Source organism: Pogoniulus pusillus, chromosome 19 (assembly GCF_015220805.1).
Source record: "Pogoniulus pusillus isolate bPogPus1 chromosome 19, bPogPus1.pri, whole genome shotgun sequence".
Classification (NCBI taxonomy): Eukaryota; Metazoa; Chordata; class Aves; order Piciformes; family Lybiidae; genus Pogoniulus; species Pogoniulus pusillus.
Genome location: NC_087282.1, coordinates 3952927 through 3973967, shown reverse-complemented (window position 1 = coordinate 3973967; position 21041 = coordinate 3952927). Strand labels below are relative to the sequence as shown.

General features: G+C 50.3%; 1 protein-coding gene across 1 annotated transcript; it reads left to right on the top strand.

Moving 5' to 3' along the window:
* The first annotated feature begins 8846 nt into the window (after positions 1 to 8846).
* On the top strand, positions 8847 to 9827 carry GPR174 (G protein-coupled receptor 174). The gene has a single exon (XM_064158989.1). The coding sequence runs from the start codon at positions 8847 to 8849 to the stop codon at positions 9825 to 9827; it is 981 nt and encodes a 326-aa protein (XP_064015059.1).
* Positions 9828 to 21041: the final 11214 nt, after the last annotated feature.

The following is a 21041-nucleotide window of genomic DNA, read 5'->3' as shown; positions in this document are numbered from 1 at the left end:
GCACCCACAGGGACACACCAGAGGAGCCCTTCCAGACAGCAAAGGTAGGACTGGGCTTCTTTTATCCCTGCTCCTCTTTGGGTTGGGCTGTTGGGTTGAAATGGTACTGGGTTTTGTTGTTATTACAACCACGACTTGGTGACTCTTCCTGCGAGAGGGTGGGGGCACCTCAGAGAAGAGTCAGGAGGGCGCAGCCTTAACCACCGACCCCTGAGCATCTCCATAAGTAAATGAGTAGTGGTGAGCAGATGCAGGCTGAGCCCAGGTCTGGGCAAGGAGCTGACACCTCTGTTGATCAGCAGAGTGAGCTGCTATGAGTGCTCATGAGATGCTCTGCACATCCAAGGGAGAGGAAGGGGTCAGCTCAAGACAAAATAGGCAGCCCTGAAGAGTCAAGCCCTACTTTCTCTTACTATTAGGTGAGTATCAAGAAGCTGTGTTTAAGAATAACACCAACTGCAGTGGTTTTCAACCTCTGAAAACCCCACAGCTGCTTTGTGAATGGGCTTGCAAGTGGACTTTGAGGCCACACAGCCCCATCCCCACAAGCATGGGGATAACTGGTCCGATTTACTCCATACTCCAAGTCTCTTTTGGGTTCCTCTCACTCTGTTTGCCCAGAGGGTTTTCCTAAAGGGCCTGGTTCCTCCCAAGAGGCAGCTGGAGGAATTGCCACCAGCAATTTGCCACTGGTTTGCCAGACCTAGGAGGGAGGAGGCAGGATTAGCTGTGCCAGCACCAGCACTGCTCAGAGCCTGGCAGGCAGCAGCTGGGGTGTGTGCTGACAGTTTGGGTGGGAAACACACAGCTTTGGTACTTCTCACCACGCACATCTACCAGGCATGCCAGGGTGTACTGGGAAGGGAGAAGAGGAGTTAAGGATTAGGTTACTGCACAACATCCCTGCTCTGGGTTTATTCTCCCTTTCTAACCAGGATAAATGTTAAGAAGGGAGGACAAGAGCTTTTGCAGAGGATTAAAAGGCCAAGCAGTGTTTTTCCCCATGGCATTAAATCAGAGGGTTTATTTTTTTCCTGCATATTCTTGGAATTTACCCAGCCAAAATCCCCCCACTGATGTCCCTGCTCTGTCTGCCTGACTCACTACCCCCCAGCACAGACTAGTCCTTCTTGCCTGGGAGCTGCTCAGGATTCCAGCCCCACAGCTCCTTCCCAAAATTTCAGTGCCAGAGTGGGAGTATCCCTCAAGTAGATTCCAGCAGCTCCCAGCATGTGCATGAGCAGAACGGCAGAACACATGGACAGGGCAGAGGGTGGGAATGGCAGGGAAACACTCTCTCAGTAATGAGCAAATGAGAAATGAACGAAATAAGGAACAGAAATAAACCTTTTCATCCCACTGTGCCAACGCCTCACAGCCCTAACCTGCCTGTTTCACTGCGTTTTTGCCTGGAGCAAACATCCACCACCTTTAATGACTCACCTTTCAGGCAACTACAGAAATGGATGGGATGAACAGGAAACGGCTCTGTGCTTCACAACCCAGTCACAATCAAAGCACTGCTCCCACCCTTGTTCCTCTGCACAGCAGCAGCACATAGATCCCAGCAGCTCAGAGCATGCCTGGTGTGTGGTGTAGAACAGATGCTGGGCAAGAGGAGGGTACTCTGGAGGCTACACAGTTGCTTGGCTCACTCCTCCCCCCTCCCAGTAAGATGAGGATAAGAACTGGGGGGGAAGTGTAACTTTTGAGTAGAGATAAGAGCAGTTTAATAACTCAAAGGACAATTTTAATGAAAAGGAAAAAAATATAACAAGAAAAGAGTGGATGAGGCACTTAGTGTTGATTGGCTAGGACTGGGTGCTAGGTTGGACCAGATGATCTTGGAGGTCTCTTCCAACCTGGTTGATTCTACTCTGTTCTACTGGTACTCAGGTTGGGATGTGCTGCTGATGGGATGCGGAGGATGCCCAGGCTGGGTTAAGGCAATGACACAGGGTCAGAGTTCCTGCTCAATCAGGACAAGCCCAACAAGACACAAGAGGTCCAGGGAATGCCTAATGAAAATCCTCTGGCTTCTGTGAGCAAATGTTACTAGAGGAAATAAAAATGTCCACAGTAAGGATGGGAAGAGGCAACACTACTTCTATGGAAGAGAATCCTCCTATCACAGAACCATGGAGTGGTTTAGGTTGGATAAGACTTCAAAGCTCATCCATTTCCACCCCTCTGCCACAGGCAGGGACACCTCCCACTAGAACAGCTTGCTCAAGGTCTCATCCAACCTGGCCTTGAACACCTCCAGGGAGGTTGTGGAGCACAGAAGCACCCAATGTGATCAAAGACACTGGCCCAGGCTGCCCAAAGAGGTGGTAGATGCTGCATTCCTGGAACCACTGCAGGTCAGGTTGTTTGGGGTTCTGCTCTAGTTGAAGATGAGCCTGCTGACTGCAGGGGAGTTAGACTAGATGAGCTTTAAAGGTCCTTTCTAAGCTGAAGCATTCTACAGTTCTACAACACAAAGCCTAAATATCTACCAGAAAATCGTTGCAACATAGAAGAGGCCCTCAGAAAGGGTAAAAGTCATAGAATCAACCAGGTTGGAAGAGACCCCCAAGCTCAGCCAGGCCAACCTAGCACACAGCCCTGGCCAATCAACCAGACCATGGCACTAAGTGCCCCAGCCAGGCTTGGCTTCAACACCTCCAGGCACAGCGACTCCACCACCTCCCTGGGCAGCCCATTCCAATGCCAATCACTCTCTCTGACAACAACTCCCTCCTGACATCCAGCCTAGACCTGCCCTGGCACAGTTTGAGGCTGTGTCCCCTTCTTCTGTTGCTGCTTGCCTGGCAGCAGAGCCCAACCCCACCTGGCTACAGCTCCCTTCAGGCAGTTGTAGCCAGCAATGAGCTCTGCCCTGAGCCTCCTCTTCTGCAGGCTGCACACCCCCAGCTCCCTCAGCCTCTCCTCACAGGGCTGTGCTCCAGGCCCCTCCCCAGCCTTGCTGCCCTTCTCTGGACACCTTCCAGCACCTCAACATCTCTCTTGAATTGAGGAGCCCAGAACTGGACACAGCACTCAAGGTGTGGCCTGAGCAGTGCTGAGCACAGGGGCAGAATAACCTCCCTTGTCCTGCTGCCCACACTGCCTCTATCCCCTCCAGACATCTTTTAAAACAACTAAAAGGCAATGCACAATTATCAGTTTGTTGGAACAGGCTGCCCAGAGAGGTTGTGGAGTCTCCTTCTCTGGAGACATTCAAAACACCTGGATATATTTCTGTGTGACCTGCTCTAGGTGGTCCTGTGTGATCTTTTGAGGTCCCTTCCCACCCTTAGCATCCTGTGACTCTGTGAACACCTTTTAACCATTGCTGCTAGCAGTTCTCTTTGCCAAAACAGGGCAGCAGCACTCCAGGTGTTGTAAAACACAAGTGGAGAAACTCAGCACAAGACATCACTGCCCACCTCTGGTCCCTGGGCCAGCTCCTACATCACCACCTTCCCTCAGAGGGAGGGACAAAGCCACCACCACACCACCTCTGCTCACACAGCCTCAGCAGGAAACTGAATTTCTCTTTGAAGTCATTCTTGGGCATGTTCTTCTTTTAGGCTGGGGACAAGAAGAAGCGAAAAATAGACAGGAGCTCATCTAAGCCTTCCCCAAAAGGGTAAGTCAGCAGATGACAAGAGAGTGACAGGTCAGCTGCTGCTCTGCCCACGTCACCTCTGCCACAGGATTTGTGTTTTCACAGCACTGGTAGCAGCCCCACCCCAAAGCCTGGTGCCCACGCACCCCTTGCTCACCTAGGCCAGCAGCAGGCTTTGCAAGGATGGTGCTGGGTGGCAGGGCACAGGCTGGCAGGGCACAGCTTACTCTGGTTACAGGAGGAACATTCTATGCTCCTAAAGGATCTGAGGTCCAAGAGAATCATAGAATCAACCAGGTTGGAAGAGACCTCCAAGCTCATCCAGTCCAACCTAGCAGCCAGCCCTGGCCAATCAACCAGACCATGGCACTAAGTCAGAGGGGACCAGGCACGATGCTACAGCACCTACAAACAGTGCCCAGCCATGGGCTGCTTTCCCCTGAGTTGATTGAGGAGCCTCTCCTCCACCAGGCTGGGTCTTAGGAGCTGCAGTGGCTTTCCTTCCTAGCCTAAAACCCAGAGGATTTGCTAAGGAGGGTCCTGGGGTGGCCTGGGCAGGTGAGGAGCCTGATTCCTTGTGGTGGCTGTGACTCTTAAGTCCAAATGAGAAGCCTCCATCCAGCGCCCTGATGGCTGACTCTGAGGTCTCCTTGGTAAAGCAGGGGTGGGGGTGGCTGAGGGGAAGAAGGAAGGGGAGAGTCTCACACCTACCACGGCAGCCAGCCCCATGTGCTGAGGGGAAGTGAGCACAGAGCATGAGAAACAAAATTTCCTCTTTCTGGAGGTCTTTTTTTAGCAGCCTGCTGGTTTTCAGACAGCACATTTGGCTGAAGCAGGCAGCCTTACTGCTCGGGGTTTCCAAAGTGCCAGTTCTCAACTCACTGTGTTCTTTTACCTCTCTTCTGAGGGTAGCTGCTCTCACAGGGGTATTTATGGGTTGCCCTGCAGGAACACCCTCGCTGCTCCCTGGCTTGAGCTGGGCTCTTTGGGATGCCTCCTCCTGCAGGTTTGCAGCCCCAGGGAGGGGCAGAAAATGCTGCAAGTGCTTGCCTGGGCTGGAGGGAGCAGAGGATGGCACTGCAGGAAAGCTGCTGCTCAGTGGAGGTGGAGAAACTCAGACACTGGGAATGCAGCAGGGAAAATGCTGGTGTGCAGATGTGTGTGTGCACTGGGCTGTGGACAGGCAGAGGGGCTGGGACTGCATCTTGTCATTCTCTTCATGTGCCTCATGGCCCAGAGATGGAGGTAGGGTGGATTTACCCAGCTGGGAATGCAGCCAGAGGAAAAGGAGCATGATTCAGTCTCCCTGCCTGGGCAAGAGATGAGAGACAAGCTTGTCTCCTGGAAGGAAGAGCTGAGTGATGAGGCTTAGGACTTTGTCTTACAAACACCCCTGAATGTGGTCCCAGGCATAGCTCTGCCCAAGCATCATTCTCAGCAGTGGTGCCAGCTGGGCATATGGGCTTCTGCAGGAGCAGGACACCTCGATGGGCAGCAAGTGCTGGCATCATAAAGTCACCCCAGCTCCTCACTGCTGGCACTGCAGAGCAAACTTCAGAAAGAGTTCAGGGTGGAAAAAAGAAAAATGAAAATGAAGCTAAGGAAAAGCTGTGCAGCTCCTTGTGAGATGCACTCACTGTGCCAGGCAGGCTGCCCATATCCAAGGGAACAGCGCTGGTGTTTAGGAAGCCAAGTAGGAAGAGAGGCTTCCCAGGAGAGAGATGTTAGATGGTGTTGTCCTGCTCTGGCAAGGGGATTGGACTTGATGATCTCCTTGGGTCCCTTCCAACCGCTAATATCCTGTGATCCTGTGAGAGGATACACCTGGCCACCTGTACCCCAGTCTCACTGCCAGGGCACAGCCCAGGAATCCACAACACTGTTGTTTAGCTCTGGCACCTCATCAGGACCAGGATCTGGACAGGAAGTCTGGACACATCATGCTGAGGGGTTTGCTGTAACAGTAAAAGTAGACACATCTTCATAGGGCCTCAGCATTGCCATGTAAGCCAAGACAAAAGAGAGCTTCCCTCCCATCCTTTCTAAGTGCCAGTGCCCGCCAAGCAGCTCTGGATGCTTTCCCAGCACAGCCTGCTCTGCCTGTACCTACACTCAGTTTTTTTCAAGCCCAGCAAGGCACTTTCTGACCATTTGATAAGGATGTACTGCTTTTGGCCCACTGGTTTGGCTCAATCCCAGTACTGCAGAGAAGGAAGGAACCCTCCCAAAGTGGGTACCACTGTCAGGAGACCCCAAAGGGGTTAACCAGCCACAGAGGGTGAGCTCTGATGCCCCAGGGCATCAGAGGCACAGCCAAAGACCAGCCACATCCACAGCCTCCTCCCATCGGCTTGTACTAATCAAGCTCCAGCTTGGAAATGGAAAGGCTCAGCCCCTGTTATCAACCAGTGACAGAACCTAGCGAGTAGGTGAGTGCCAATTAGTTTCCCTGCATGACAAAGAGATTACTCACATTTTCTAGGTTTAGTCGTGCAGGTTTGTGGCTCAGAAGTGAAGTGGAGAAATAATAAAAGGATTGGAAAGTCTGTGAACAAGAGGCTCATTAACTCTGCAGCTTATTAATCATTGCCTCTGAAGGGTAACGGGATTCTGTTCCCAGCCAGGCTGGTTATGTTACACAACGGTGTGCAACAGAAGCTGCACAGAGAGACCCAGAAAAGCTGCCCCTGAACCATTTCCTTTTGTACAGGATGCTCTCCTTCCACTCAGAGCTGCTTTGGAGTTCCAGTGCAATCACCCTAGCAAGTGTTGAACATCAGTTTCATGAGTAAGTGATCACATTTTAATGCAGAGGAAGAAGCATCAGGGATTGCACTGGAACTCATTCTGCCTCTCTCAATGGGGGCACCTACAAAGTTTTCCCACTTAAGACCTTTAAGACCATTAAGGTTAATGCTTCAGGCTAAAGAAAAAAGGAAACTTGAGAGGACTGAGATATTAGGTTTGTGGAACCTCATGAGACTCAACAAGGGCAGGTGCAAAGTCACAGAATCACAGAATCAACCAGGCTGGAAGAGACCTCCAAGCTCAGCCAGGCCAACCTAGCACACAGCCCTGGCCAATCACCAGACCATGGCACTAAGTGCCCCAGCCAGGCTTGGCTTCAACACCTCCAGGCACAGCCACTCCACCACCTCCCTGGGCAGCCCATTCCAATGCCAATCACTCTCTCTGCCAACAACTTCCTCCTAACATCCAGTCTAGACCTCCCCTGGCACAGCTTGAGACTGTGTCCTCTTGTTCTGTTGCTGCTTGCCTGGCAGAAGAGCCCAACCCCACCTGGCTACGGCCTCCCTTCAGGTAGCTGTAGCCAGCAATGAGGTCTGCCCTGAACCGCCTCTTTTCCAGGCTAAACAACCCCAGCTCCCTCAGCCTCTCATCATAGGGTTGTGCTCCAGGCCACTCCCCAGCCTTGCTGCACATGGGCAGCAGCAGAGGTTAGGGTTGATCTGCTGGAAAGCAGGTCTGTGGAGAAGGACCTGGGAGTGTTGGTGGACACCTATTTCCCCATGAGACAGCAATGTGCTCTTGTGACCAAGAGGCAAACATTCACTTGGGTTACATTAAGAAGAGTGTGGGCAGCAGATCAAGAAAGATTGTCCTCCCTTTCCACTCCATCCTGCTGAGGCATAACTGCAGTACTGCGTCCAGTTCCTGTGCTCTGCAGGTCAAGAGAGATAACAAATTACTGGAGAGTGTCCAGCACAGGTTACAAAGATGCTGAGGGCATTGGAGCATCTATCTGAGGAGGAAAGGCTGAGCGCCCTGGGGCTGTTCAGCTTAGAAGACTGAGAAAGGATCTTCTTAATGCTGATCAGTATCTCAAGGGCAGGAGGTGAGAGAACAGGGCCAGACTCTTCTCAGTGGTACCCAGCAACAGGCTAAGGGACAATGGGGCACAGACTGGAACCCAGGAGGCTACCTTTAAACGTGATGATAAACTACTTTACTTTGAGTGTGTTGGAACCCTGGAGCAGGCTGCCCAGAGAGGCTGTGGAGTCTCCTCTGGAGAGATTCCAAACCCACCTGGACATAGTGATCCTGGGCAAGCTGCAAGTACAGTTTATAATCTATTTATGAAAGGTAACTGAAGAAGCTGACCTCAATTCACTGAAAGCCACCAACTTGGGATTTCCACTCTGTGCTTCAGCAGCAGCAGTGGAAAAATGTTCCATTCTGAGGTGTGTGTGTGTGTCAGGATCAGGCTCATTTACATAAGGAGCAGATTTTGTGCTGTTCTCTTGACTGCCTACAGCAGTGGTGTGGGTGGGATGTTTCTGAAGGGCTTTTCTGGGAAGACCAGGGGAGAATTAAACTCCTGAATGCTACAGCAAGAGTGTCCACCTGTCCACAGCACAGAGATAAGGAAGGATGCAGGCACAGTGCTGACTGGGGCATCTCTGTGCCTGCCATGCACTTGGGCACGAAAAGACCAATGCAGCTGGATGGAAAAACTGGAGCTGGGAAGGGGCAGCTGCAGAGATCCAGTACCAACTTAAATACACCCCGTGAACAGGAGTGACCTCTGCTTGGTGGCACAGCATGGGGAGCTGGTTGGTAGCAGCAACAAAGCACATTTTCTACTCGCCCCTCGGTGGGTTTACAACTCACTTCACTGGGCAGAAGAACTGATCACCACAGATACCACTAGTGAGAGGGTTCTGCTGGAGAGGTGTCCTACCATTCCTTCAAGCTTTCCCATACTCTCTGCCTTGTAAGATCTGTGTCTCCCAGCAGTGTTCTAACTTTGTTTTCTGGCTGCAGGGTCATGTCACTTGTCAAACTCCTGCATTGAGAGAAGTTGCTGGAGTGCCACTGAAAAAGTAAAAGAGGTGAAGCTCCAGTGATGAACTTGACCACTTTGGCACAGAATGATGCATTTCTTGATGTGGATCTCCTCCCTGCCAACCCTGCAAACAACTAGAGTAAGGTCTGGTAGCTTCTGACAAAGCATGAGCAGAGCACACGAGCAGGACTTGACTTAACTCAGCCCATAATGAAGCTCCTGCCCAGACTGGACACGATGATTGGGTAACCAAAGCCTCACACACCAAAGTCAGGGCTGAACTTTGTTACCTGAGCATCGACAGCCTGAGGACAGTCTGGCTGCAGCGCCTGAGTGAAGAACACTGACTCCACGGTCTCCAGAGGTCTCTCATACTGTGATTCTGTGGTATCATGCCTGGGCTGAGCACAGGTCTAGAACACAACCATGACCAACAGCTCGACCTGCACTGAACCAGACCTCAAGCCCTACTACGCCATCACCTACACGTGCATCCTGGTGCCTGGGCTAATAGGGAACACCTTAGCTCTGTGGGTCTTCTACGGCTACATGAAAGAGACCAAAAGGGCTGTCATATTCATGATCAATTTAGCCATTGCTGACTTAGCACAGGTCTTGTCCTTGCCCCTGAGGATCTTCTACTACTTGACAGGCACGTGGGAATTCGGAGGAGGTCTCTGCATGCTTTGCTTCTACCTGAAGTACGTCAACATGTACGCCAGCATCTACTTCTTGGTCTGCATCAGCGTGCAGCGCTATCTGTTCCTGATGCACCCCTTCAGAGCCAGCAGCTGCAAGCGCCTCTGCGACGTCTACGCCAGCGTGGCTGGCTGGCTTGTGGTCTGTGTGGGCTGCTTGCCCTTCCCGCTCCTCAGGCTCCAAAATGATGCTACAAACACATGTTTCGTGGACCTCCCTGTAGAACAAGTTGACCTTTCCACCTCCCTCGCGATGGTGAGCGTAGGAGAACTGCTGGGCTTTGTCACACCCCTCCTCATCATCCTCTACTGCTCCTGGAAGACTGTCCTGTCACTGAGAGAAAAGAATTCGGCTTCCCGAGACCTCGGGGAGAAGAAAAAGGCTTTAAAGATGATTCTCACCTGTGCTCTGGTGTTCCTGATTTGCTTCGGCCCCTACCACATCAGCTTCCCCTTAGATTTCTTTGTCAAAACTGAACAGATCGGAAACAAGTGCGTGCAGAAGGTCATCTCCGTCTTCCACGCCGTGGCTTTGTGCCTGGCCAGCCTGAACTCCTGCGTGGACCCAGTCATCTACTACTTTACTACAGATGAGTTCAGGAGGCGCCTGTCCAGGCAGGACTTGCAAGACAGCATTCAGCTCCACAGCCTCGCTTCCACGAGGAAGAACTCCAAGGATGTGCTCAGGAAGGATGCTGTGGGCTGCTAGCGCTGGCCTGCCCCAACCTGTGCCCAGAGCTTTAAGTGTTCACTAGATCTTGGGGGTTGGCACAGTTGGTTTTTCCCCTGCCCCCAGCCCCAACCAAGACTTTGAGAGTACTGACTCAGACAAACTTCTGCTGATTTCAGACAGGGTTGGAGAAAACCAAACAAAACATCACCCTCCCAAGAACCCAAAGCTGACCCAAACTGTCTTGATTGAATATTCTGGTTACAAGTTCTCCCTGAGGAGTGGGCAGCTCCCACAGGCCTCACGTCTAAGCTGGGCAGCCAGCAGCAGGTAGCCTTGCCTCTGCGAGGGAGATGTGAACCTGTGGTGAGAGGTGATGCTGATGTTGGGCCATGTCCTGGCCTCTCACTGTGGTTTCACCAAGAGGCATCAAAGACTTTAGGGTCTTGCTATGCAGAAAGAATTGGTTGGTGACACAGTATGGAACATTTCTGAAGCAAAAGACAATGCAGCAGTGACTCATTTCTATGAAGAGCACCACGAGCCCACCTCAAGCCATGCTGACCAGAGAGAGAGAAGTGTAAGGTGGCCCCAAAGGACTTGCCAGTTAAGTAATCAAGCAGCAACCCTCCATTTTGACATATCTCCACACCACACAGCCACCAAAGCACCCAGACACTATTTTGCTGCCATCCCATTTCTGGCTCAAAAGCCAGCTCTGGTCGGAAGCCGCACTGCTGCCTTGGAGAAGCTTCGACCCCTAGTGCTGTGTTTTGAGGGCAGTCAGTCAGGTTAGACATCCATCAAACCTTCCACTTCTCCACAAAGATGGGGCAAACTCACAGACTGCCTTGGGGAAGGGACCTTTGTCCAACCCCCCCCCCCCCGCCCCAACACACACACATCAGCAAGGATCAGGCCACCCAGGGCTATGTAGAATCAGAGAATGGTTTAGGTTGGAAGGGACCTCAAAGCTAATCCAGTTCCAACCCCTAGCCATAGACAGGGACACCTCCCACTAGAACAGGTCACTCAAGGCCTCATCCAACCTGGCCTTGAACACCTTCAGGGAAGGAGCATCCACAACCAACCACATCAAGTCTGACCTTGAATATCTCCAAGGATGGGGTCTCAGCCACATCCCTTCCACTGATAACTGACCCTACCCCATCACATCTGCTCTTCATTTAACCACAGCATGATCAAAACACAGTCAGAGGTATCAAACCTTTCAGTTACTCCAGGCAGAGTCAAAGGTGGCACCAACAGGCTCCAAGAGATTTAAGAAAGGCTCAAATGTGGATGCACCTAAACAATATTTTGGGGTTTTTAAACTCAAATGAGAGAAGCTTTGGGCTTGTCTAGTATTTCACTTGCACCTTCTTGTAAAACTCCTTTTCCTGTAAGCATCTGAAATGTTGCATTTTGAACTGTAAAAATACTGTGACCATATTTGGGTTTATTTAATGGAAATGCTGTTTTATAAATTTAATTTATGACGAGACTCCCCCACCCCCTTTATTTTGTAGATAAATCAAATGTGACTGCCACAGAGTGCTGGAACACAAAAACTTGGGGTTTATTTTCTAGGCAATAAACTTAAAAACTCCACCACCTCATGCCTCCAGGAGTCAGAGACAGTGAGTTGGCTGAGTAAGCCCTGCCAATCACAGAATCATGGAATGGTTTGGGTGAGAAGGGACCTCTAAGAGCCATCTAGTCCAGCCTCCTGCACTCAGCAGGGACACCTTCCATCTAGTCTGAATCTCCCCTCATCCAGTTTCAAACCATCACAACAGGTCTGTCCTCAGCTTTCTGATGGGTCTCTTTAAGTACTGCAGTGCCACACAAGAAGGTCTCCCTGGAACCTTCTCCTCTCCAAGCTGAACAACCCCAACTCTCTCAGCCTGTCCTAACAGCAGAGGGCTGCCAGCCCTTGGATTATTTCTGTGGCCTCCTTTGGTCCCAATCAAACAGGTCCTTGTGTCTCCTGTGGTGAGGGCTCCAGAGCTGGACTCAGAACTGCAGGTGAGGTCTCAGCAGGGCAGAGAGGCAGAATCCCCTTCCTTGACCTGCTGCTCACACTGATGGGGATGCAGCCCAGGACATGTTTAGCTTCTGGGGTGTGAATGCACATCACCAGCTCATATCCAGCTTTTCAGCCACCAACACCCTATGAGCTTCAGGGGCTGCTCTCCATCCCTTCATCCCCAAGCCCGTGCTGATAGTGAGGACTGCCTCTGGTGCAGGACCTTGCACTTGGCCTCATGCAAGATTTTATAAGCTTTTTCAAAGTTAATTTAATTCCTATCTTGCAGCAGATGAAAAAACAACAACAAACCAACCAAAGAAAACCCAACAAAACTCAGCTGGTTTGCGAAGGGTCAAAGCACAAACTGCAGCAGCTCATCTGCCCCCCACCTAGAGCTTTACCAGAACATAGCTGAAGGCCAGCATCAGTAGAATCATAGAATGGTCTGGGTTGAAAGGGACCTCCAAAGGTCACCTAGTCCAACCCCTTCTGCAGTATGCAGGGGCATCCTGGCCCCCCCACCACTGTGGGAAGGAAGCTGGATGACCCTGAGAAACCTCCCAGAGCTACTTTTAGTTTCTGAGGGGAAAAGATGTTAGGCAAAGTTGTATCAGAAGTTCAGAAACTGTTCAGTGAGGGAAAACCTCAATAAGCTTCATTTTACCCACCTAGAAAAGGACATGTGTGCAGCAGGAGCCATTTCCCCAGCTGGCACAGCAAGGTGAGTTATTCACATTAGCATCAACAGCCTCTCCTTAGAGCAAGTCAGGTGCAATAGTTGTGGTAGCTCACATGAATTGAATTCAGGAGAAACCTGCCTGTCCTGCTTGCCACATCACTTCTGCTCCAGGTTGGACCTGCTTGGGCCATGCTCCCTGTCAGAGAGACCTCACAGTCTGACGTGGCCACAGCTATCTGAAGAATCAAAGTATTACTTACACCAGCCCATGCTTGAGCCTTGGTGCAATCCCACACCAGCAGAGAGAGGCTCTGCTGCATTTCTGCCACCCAGCAAAGTCTCAGGTGGGGATGGCACATGGCATGCAGTGGATCCGGAGAGGACAGCGTTGTCTGGAACGCAGCAAAGGCTGTGTAGATGCTGAGGGGGATGGAGCATCTCTGTGAGGAGGGAAGGCTGAGAGCCCTGGGGCTGTCTAGCCTGGACAAGAGCAGCCTGAGAGGAGATCTAATCAATGTTCATCAATATCAAAATGGCAGGGGGAAGAGGATGGGGCCAGACACTTCTTGTCCCATTGCTGGAAACCACTGAGGGGTACTGGGCACAAACTGGAAGCCAGGAAGCTCCATCTGAACATAAAGAGAAACTTCTTTACTGCAAGGGTGAGAGAAGCTTTGCTCAGATTGCCCAGAGAAGTTGTGGAGTCTCCTCTGAAGAGATTCCAAACCCCCCTGGAGTTTTGGGCAATCGTTTGTAGATGACCCTGCTTCAGCTGGGGGGCTGGACTAGACGACCCCTAGAGGTCACTTCCAAGCCCCACCATGCTGAGATTCTTAGGGAATCTTAAGCTGTTCAGAAGCAGCATTGAGGGCTTTTTAAGTCTTCTTCACACATGAAACAAGGCAAAGGAGGCTGACCCAGCTCTGGGTGGAAGCAGAGCCCTTGGTGTGTTTCCAAACATCACAGCCCTCCCTTTCCATGGCCTCCCACACAGCAGCTCGGCTCCAAACCCACGCGCTGTGGAAAGTGCAAGCACTGCCTGCAGCAGCTGCAGCTGATTTCATCACACTTCAGGCACCACTTCTCAAAGCTTCCTTTGTCACACCCAGCAAGAGAAAAGACTTGCTGGTGGGTTTGTTTGGTTTCACACATCGGGACTTGAAGCCCTACTTGCAAGCAAAGCCTGCTATAGAGGCGGGAGGGCACATGTCTGCCTACCTTCACATTATCCTCTTTCCTCCTTCATGAGATGGTTGTGTTCAGCCATACCAGAGACCATCAAAGATGCTGTTGCTCTTTCAGATCACTGCTTGGAGAGAGCTTTGGGACACTGGGCTGTAGGTAGCAATCCTGACCAGGAACAGCTGTCTGCAGATGCACAAAAGGCTCTTTTCCAACCTGCTTAACCAGCACACACCTGAGTGCACCAATCCCTTCAGTCTGGACACGATCTTAGAATCACAGAATAGCTTTGCTTGGAAGAGACCTTTAAGATCATCAACTCCAACAACTAACCCAGCACTGCCAGGTTACCACAGCAGCTTTTAAATCCCTCCAGAGATGGGGACTCCTGCCATTTCCTTGGGACACCTGTTCCAGGGCTTGACAACCCTTTTGGGGAAGATATTTCTCCCAGTGTCCAGCACAGACCTCCTCTGGACCAAGCTGAGGCCACTTCCTCTGGTCCTATCACTTGTTACTTGTGCATGCATAGTGCTGTTTGTGCATTGGTGGAAACTCACTGCTGTAGCTTTGAACCATCTTTCCACCTCCCCTTCCTCTTGCACCACAAGCAGCCTGTTCCCTTTTCACCTCCTCCACACAAATCATGGCTCAACGTAGGTGAGGTCTACTCAGGACTTTCAGCCACCTTCTGCTCCTCCCTCAGCAGGAGAAAAAAAGAAGATCACAGCCCAGTACACAGGTCCTGGGTACAGGGAACAGACATCAGTGTGACTTTTGGTGGTTATTGCTGTCTCCGCAGTGGGGGAGACCTGGGTGCTTGTTCCTGCTTCCAGCTCTATTTCTGTAGCTTACATCAAACCAGCACGGGATACACTCTGTAAACATCACCAGCTGCCAGCAGGGCTTAGGTGGGGCTTTTTGGTGGCAGCTAGGGCTCCATTTTAAGGAATCTCCATCCTGCCCATGTGTGGGTGACTACCTCTAAGAAAGCAGGTCTGACAACATGCCCAGCGTCCGTGGCAGCACAAATCAGACCTTAAAAAAAGTCCTTGTCCCACTCAGTACCAATGCCCTGTCTGGGCATACACAGAGGTGCCAAACAAAGTTAAATGGAGAGGAACAATGAAGCCACTCAGAGATTAGATACCTCTATGGTCAGCAAATGGCTGAGCTATGATCCTCAAGATCACTTTTGTTGCCAGTCTGTTCTAGTTTCACAGAGTCACAGAAACATGCCTCCTCTCTGGAGGTGTTCAAGGCAAGGCTGGATGAGGCCTTGAGCAGCCAAGTCTAGCCAAGAAACATCCCTGCCCATGGTAGGGAGGTTGGTGTAGGTAATCTCCGAGGCCCCTTCCAACCTAGGACCATTCAATGAACTCATCCAAATGCCAGTGTTCTGGTAGATCCCAGCTCTGCAGACAGCACCCATCTTCGTAGGGCTGGAAGTTTTTTGGCAAGTGTGGGTTTTGTTTGGTTGTTTTTATCCTCAAAAAAAGAGTAAATGAAAACACAGAAGAGGTAGAAACCAAATGACACTGAGGAAGCAGGAGGAGGAGTTTTGGAGTGGGAAACCATTAGCTCCATTAAGAAACAACAAATATTGTGAGCTTGCAAATAACTGCACCCATCCAGTCCATCTGGAAATAGAATATTTACAAAGGAAATTACAAATGTTGTGGAGATCTGGAGCTCACACTTTTTACACTCAAGGCACTCTGCCAAAACCTTTGTTTTCCCTCTAGTATGAGTCATTTCCCTACTGAAAAATCAAGGGTCTCAATCTACAGTGAAAACAGAGCCTTAGAAATCCACCAGCAGTCAGCAGCTCTAGGTACAAGCTCTCCTCCACCCATAGACACATCTTCCAGCCACCTCTACCCAAGCAAAGTTCTCCTGCAGAAAACACTTTCGGGCAGTCAGTAACAGGAGGAGGCTGTGTCTTTGGAGCATCATTCCTGCTTCTTGGCCACTCAGATACCCACCTGATTCAGTGTCAGTCAGCCAGCTGTCAAGAGCAGGAGCACCAAAGCTTTGACAAGAGAGGGAAGAGCTAAGAGCTGAAGGAGAGCTGTTTGCACTGCAGACAGATGTATCAGATAAGCAAAGTGTTTTCATTTCTCTTCAGACTGCAAACTTAGATGAAAAGGCAGCAGCAGTTACAGCTCAGCTTGCAACCACAGAAGCGCTACCGTTGACTTGCTGTGAACATCTGATTCACCCACACCATGATGTGAGGATACAAACCCATGACTGCTTCCAGCTTCACACTGAGCACACCAGTAAGGGTAGGGTAGGTTAACTAGTGAAAGAAGCTGAGAACGTGGGATGACAAAGAAGCTCTGACCACCAAGTACAGAGAAACCAAAGCCACTGGTTGAGGGTGCAGCTGCCACTGATACCACCACAGACAGAACCAAAACCCCTTCAGCATCCCTGACCTCCTAAGGGATTTTTGATCACCAAAGTGGAAGTTGGGGTTTTACCTATCTTTGGATCTATTCCTGAAGAGTTCCACACTCCAGAGTAAAAGCAGCTGGTTCCACTCCAAGGTTTGAAGGAAAGAAGTTCCTTGTTCCAGAATCAGATGTCCATACGCAGCCTCAACCCAGAACAACTTCAAACATCAACAAGGCCTAAAATGGAAGCTGATGAGAACCTGAGCAGGCACACAATGCCCATATCCACTGCCAGGATGACTTTCGAAGACTGAATTCCCTTTCACATGGAATTTGGAGGTGTCACAGCACAACAGGAGAGCAAGCTTGCTTAAACAGAATAACTGAGCTGTAAGAAACCCTTTCCTCTGGAGGTGGAGTGCTAGGTGGGGAGTCTTTAATTACTCTCAGGACAGGAAGCACAGCCATTCCTATTGCCTAGGTAATATCACAACTACACACAGCTCATGAAAGAATAGCTCTAACAAAGTGACTAATTGTATATGTAATAATTATTTTGGCTGCATCAATGCAAGTTCCAATCAATGGCAGCTTTTGGGCTCTGTGCCACAGCTGGCAGCCAAGCCATTCACCACACAGCTCAAAATCAGGACAGACAAAGCAGCTCTAATCCTTTCCAGCCTGACCTCAAGCTTGGTCTTCCCAGAGTGGTAGTTCAGCCACACACTATCCATTGCGCTGCTGCAGAGGCTGCGTGGACTGCACAGTATTTAGCTGTCCTTACAATCGTCCTCATCTCAACTACAGTTTGTTTTTCACTGTGAGGCATGGCAGGAGAACATAAGATGCAATGCAACAGATCAAGGAAGTGGCAGGGTGGAGGAAGCTGTCTTCAGTTAGGTGTCATCATGTTCTCATTCTTTGTAGCCTTCAAGTTCTTCAGAGAAGATCAAGAAAACAAGCAGCAACCTACAAGGTCTAAAGCTGGCAGCTGCTTGATCATTATCAAGGGGGTTGTTCCAGCTCAGCCCAGCCTGCTGCAAAAGCTGCACTGGGGCAGCTGGGGAAGAACAAATCCCAGACAGAGGAGGAGAATTTTAAAAATAGTAAGCCAGAAATTTTCTTAGGGAAATTCAGAGCCGATTTCAGCACTCTGACATTTCTGCCCTCGCTCACCATAAACTCTGGGTAGCATGCCTGTAATTTTAGTGGCCTTCCCTGCAATGCCAGCAACTAGTGAAGTCCCCAGAAGTCACTCCAGTCTTTCTGAAGCCCTTGGCAGCTTTTTCATCCTCCAGGCATTCACATCTATACCATGACTTCTCCTGTGGGCGTGAGGTTAAGAGCTTGTCACTGCCACACTAAGCACAGTTGTGCTGCGACAGTCCATAGCACAAAGCTGGCTTGCTGCAATAAATCCCACATCCAGGTTATCAAGTTCAAGACACTGAAGCTTTATTTCATACCAAGCTGAAGTCTCAGCATTTCATAGAATCAATCAGGTTGGAAAAGACCTCCAAGCTCATCCAGTCCAACCTAGCACCTAGCTCTGCCCAATCAACCAGACCATGGCACTAAGTGCCCCAGCCAGGCTTGGCTTCAACACCTCCAGGGACAGTGACTCCACCACCTCCCTGGGCAGCCCATTCCAATGCCAATCACTCTCTCTGACAACAACTTCTTCCTAACATCCAGCCTGGACCTCCCCTGCCACAACTGGAGACTTGTTCTGTTGCTGCTTGCCTGGCAACAGACCCCAACTCCACCTGGATACAGCCTCCCTTCAGATAGTTGCAAACAGCAATGAGGTCTGCCCTGAGCCTCCTCTTCTGCAGGCTGCACACCCCCAGCTCCCTCAGCCTCTCCTCATAGGGCTGAGGCCTCTCACCAGCTTCATTGCCCTTCTCTGGACACGTTCCACTAGCAAAACATCTCTCTTGAATTGAGGAGCCCAGAACTGGACACAGCACTGACTGGCACAGCACTGAGTACAGGACACAGCACCTAACCAGTGCCGAGTACAGAGGCAGAAGAACCTCCCTTGTCCTGCTGGCCACACTGTTCCTGAGCCAGGCCAGGATGCCACTGGCACTCCTGCCCACCTGAGCACACTGCTGGCTCATGTTCAGCCTACTATACCAGTACATCCAAAAGTACCCCCTTCCTTCAAAGGTCTTCACACTCTCCCCATTTTTAGTTCCCTGGATCTTCACCTCAAAGTATTTATATATGCAAGCAACAGTTCAATTTCTATGGCTTTTCACAAAATCTGGCTGGAGAACACTGAAGTTGTGCATAAAGCAGCACCTGCTCTAATGGAACACACACCATCAGCAGCCCACATCTTACCAGTCACCCTCAGACAAAAAGCCAACAGGCTCTTACAAAGGTCAACAGCATCTCCTTCAAATCACAAATCAAAGTCTGTTCTAATAATAATTATTCACAGAATGCCAGCATGGTGGGAGTTGGAAGGGACATCTGGAGATCCAAGCCCTCTGCTACAGCATCACCACCCAAAGCAGGCTCCCCAGGATCACAGCATCCAGGTGGGTTTGGAATCTCTCCAAAGAATGACTCCACAACCTCTCTGAGCAGCCTGCTCCCAGGGCCCTAGCACCCTCACAGCAAAGATGTTTCCTTCTGTTCAAATGGAACATCCTAGGTTACAGTTTGCACCTGTTGCCCCCTGCCCTTTAGCCATTGATCAGCATTGAGAAGATGCTCTCTCAGGCTGCTCTTCTCCAGGCCAAGCATTCCCAGGCCCCTCAACCTTTCCTCATTAGAGAGATGCTCTCCAGCCCCTCAGCATCCTTGCAACCTCTGTTGGGCTTTCTCCAGTAGTTCCTTGTCTTTCTTCAACTGGAGGAACCCAGAAGTGGACCCAGTACTCCAACTGTGGCCTCACTGGGGCATGTGTCTGATTATTTAAATGTGCAAAAACCCCTCACCTGTAGCACTGTAAGAGGAACTCATCCAAAGCACTGTCAACTTACCATTCATAAAGGTATTCAAAACCTATATCTAAATATACTGGGTCAGGATAGTCGCCTGCAAGCTAGCCTAGAGACAACTTGTCAGTCAAGTGCTGCTGATGGTCTTGTGGACACTGGCTGCTTTTGCAGTGAACACTACATAAACAGAAGCAACTCTGGTGATTAAGTCTGCTTTTGCATCTTGCTGAGGTTACCCCATCAGCTACCACACCCATGCTGGAAGCACACTCAGCTATCTAATAGGGGTTTTACACAGGTCCCAGTTGTGTTACAAAAACGTGCTTCACTAAAAACTAAGCAAAGATACTACACACCACCTAGAGGAAGCTCTCAGCAAACCATTTTTAGGTCTAATTTTGACAAAACACCCAGCAATCTGCAGGTCAGGACGAATACCCCAAGTTTTTAACCAGTTACATATGCAAGGACTTGCTACCTGTGCCATCTACTGGTGTAAAGGACTCACACTCCTGCTTCTGACAGGCCAGAACTGGGCAAATCAAGAAACTGCTTTAGGAGACCCTAGGAATACTGAAACAGCCCCAAAACTGCAGTGCTTTGGCTTGAAATTTACCCTCAGCATAAACGGATTAGGGACAGATCATAAACCCAGCACACACGCCTGCAGCTTCAGCTGCTCTCTCAGCACAAGAGCATCAAGCAGGTAAGAACAATCTGTTCCTTTGTGTGTCCTGGCTTGCTGCCTAGAACATCTAATAAGCTCATAAAGAACTGACTTAATTTCTTCTCTATAATCTTTACCAGACAAGAGAAACCGTTTCAGCCTCTCTGAAGCCATGTCCAGCATTCCTGTTACATGCCTTATGGTAGCCAGTGGGTTAGTGGCTTGTCCAGCCAGAGTCTGTCACTCAAAGCCAGAGGGAAGGATGCCTACATTATGCTTTCAAAACCAAACCTCTGCAAGCAGATGTTTTTTGCTCTCTGTGCCTAGCACTTCTAAATGCTTCCGCCCACGATTACCAGAACAACTGAGTCAGCCAACCCACCCTTGTTGTCCTCTCAATCCAGAGGAGGAGATCAGTGACAGTAACTTGCCCAAGCACATTGCAAGGCTGTAGAAGGAACTTGTCAGTGCAGCTATTTCCCCAGTACCACAGACCTGTGCCATACCAGCTCTCAGTGACAGCGATTAGAGCTATCCACATGCAGAATTAAGTACTCCCCCTCCACTTGCTATTTTGGAGCCAAGCAGACCACAGCTCATTTCAGAACATGTATACTACGTGGCCATATATCTCAGAAGAGCTGCTTCAGTTTTCAAGATAAGGCAGCAGAATTCCTACTGTGCTCTACTCCCTGCCTCTGCAGTTTCATAAACAATGACTGAGAGCAGCTACTCCTACAGTCACCCTCTAGTTCCCAGCACAGAAAGCCTGCTTACTGTTTCACTTCCAGCTGTACAATCCAAGGCACTTTCCAGGAATGCCAAGAGGGTCTAACACATTTCAGCTCTTTGAGCAGCCCAGCCATACAGATCTCACTGCGGAGCACTCACAGCTCTGAGCTCAAAGCACAGCAAAGCCCGAAGGTACAGGCTGAAAGCTCTTACAACAAGCTGTTATTAACCTGCTGTTGCCTTCACAGAATCCCAGCACAGTGGGAGTTGGAAAGGATCTCTGGAGATCCTCCAATCCAACTCCTCTGCTGAAGTAGGGTCACCCACAGCAGGCTGCTCAAGATCATATCCAGGCAGATTTGGAACCTCTCCAAGGAAGGAGACTCCCACTACTCCAGGGCAGCCTTGGCCAGGGCTGTGGCACCCTCACAACGAAGTTTTTCCTTATGTTTAGGTGGAACAGCCCACATTCCAGCTTCTGCCCACAGCCTTTTCTGTCACCAGGCACCACTGAAGTCTGGCCCCATCCCCTTAATGTCCACCCTTTGGAGACTAATAAGATACCTTTGGATCAATAGAGTCCCCCTGGTCAATTGTGATCTGCTAAA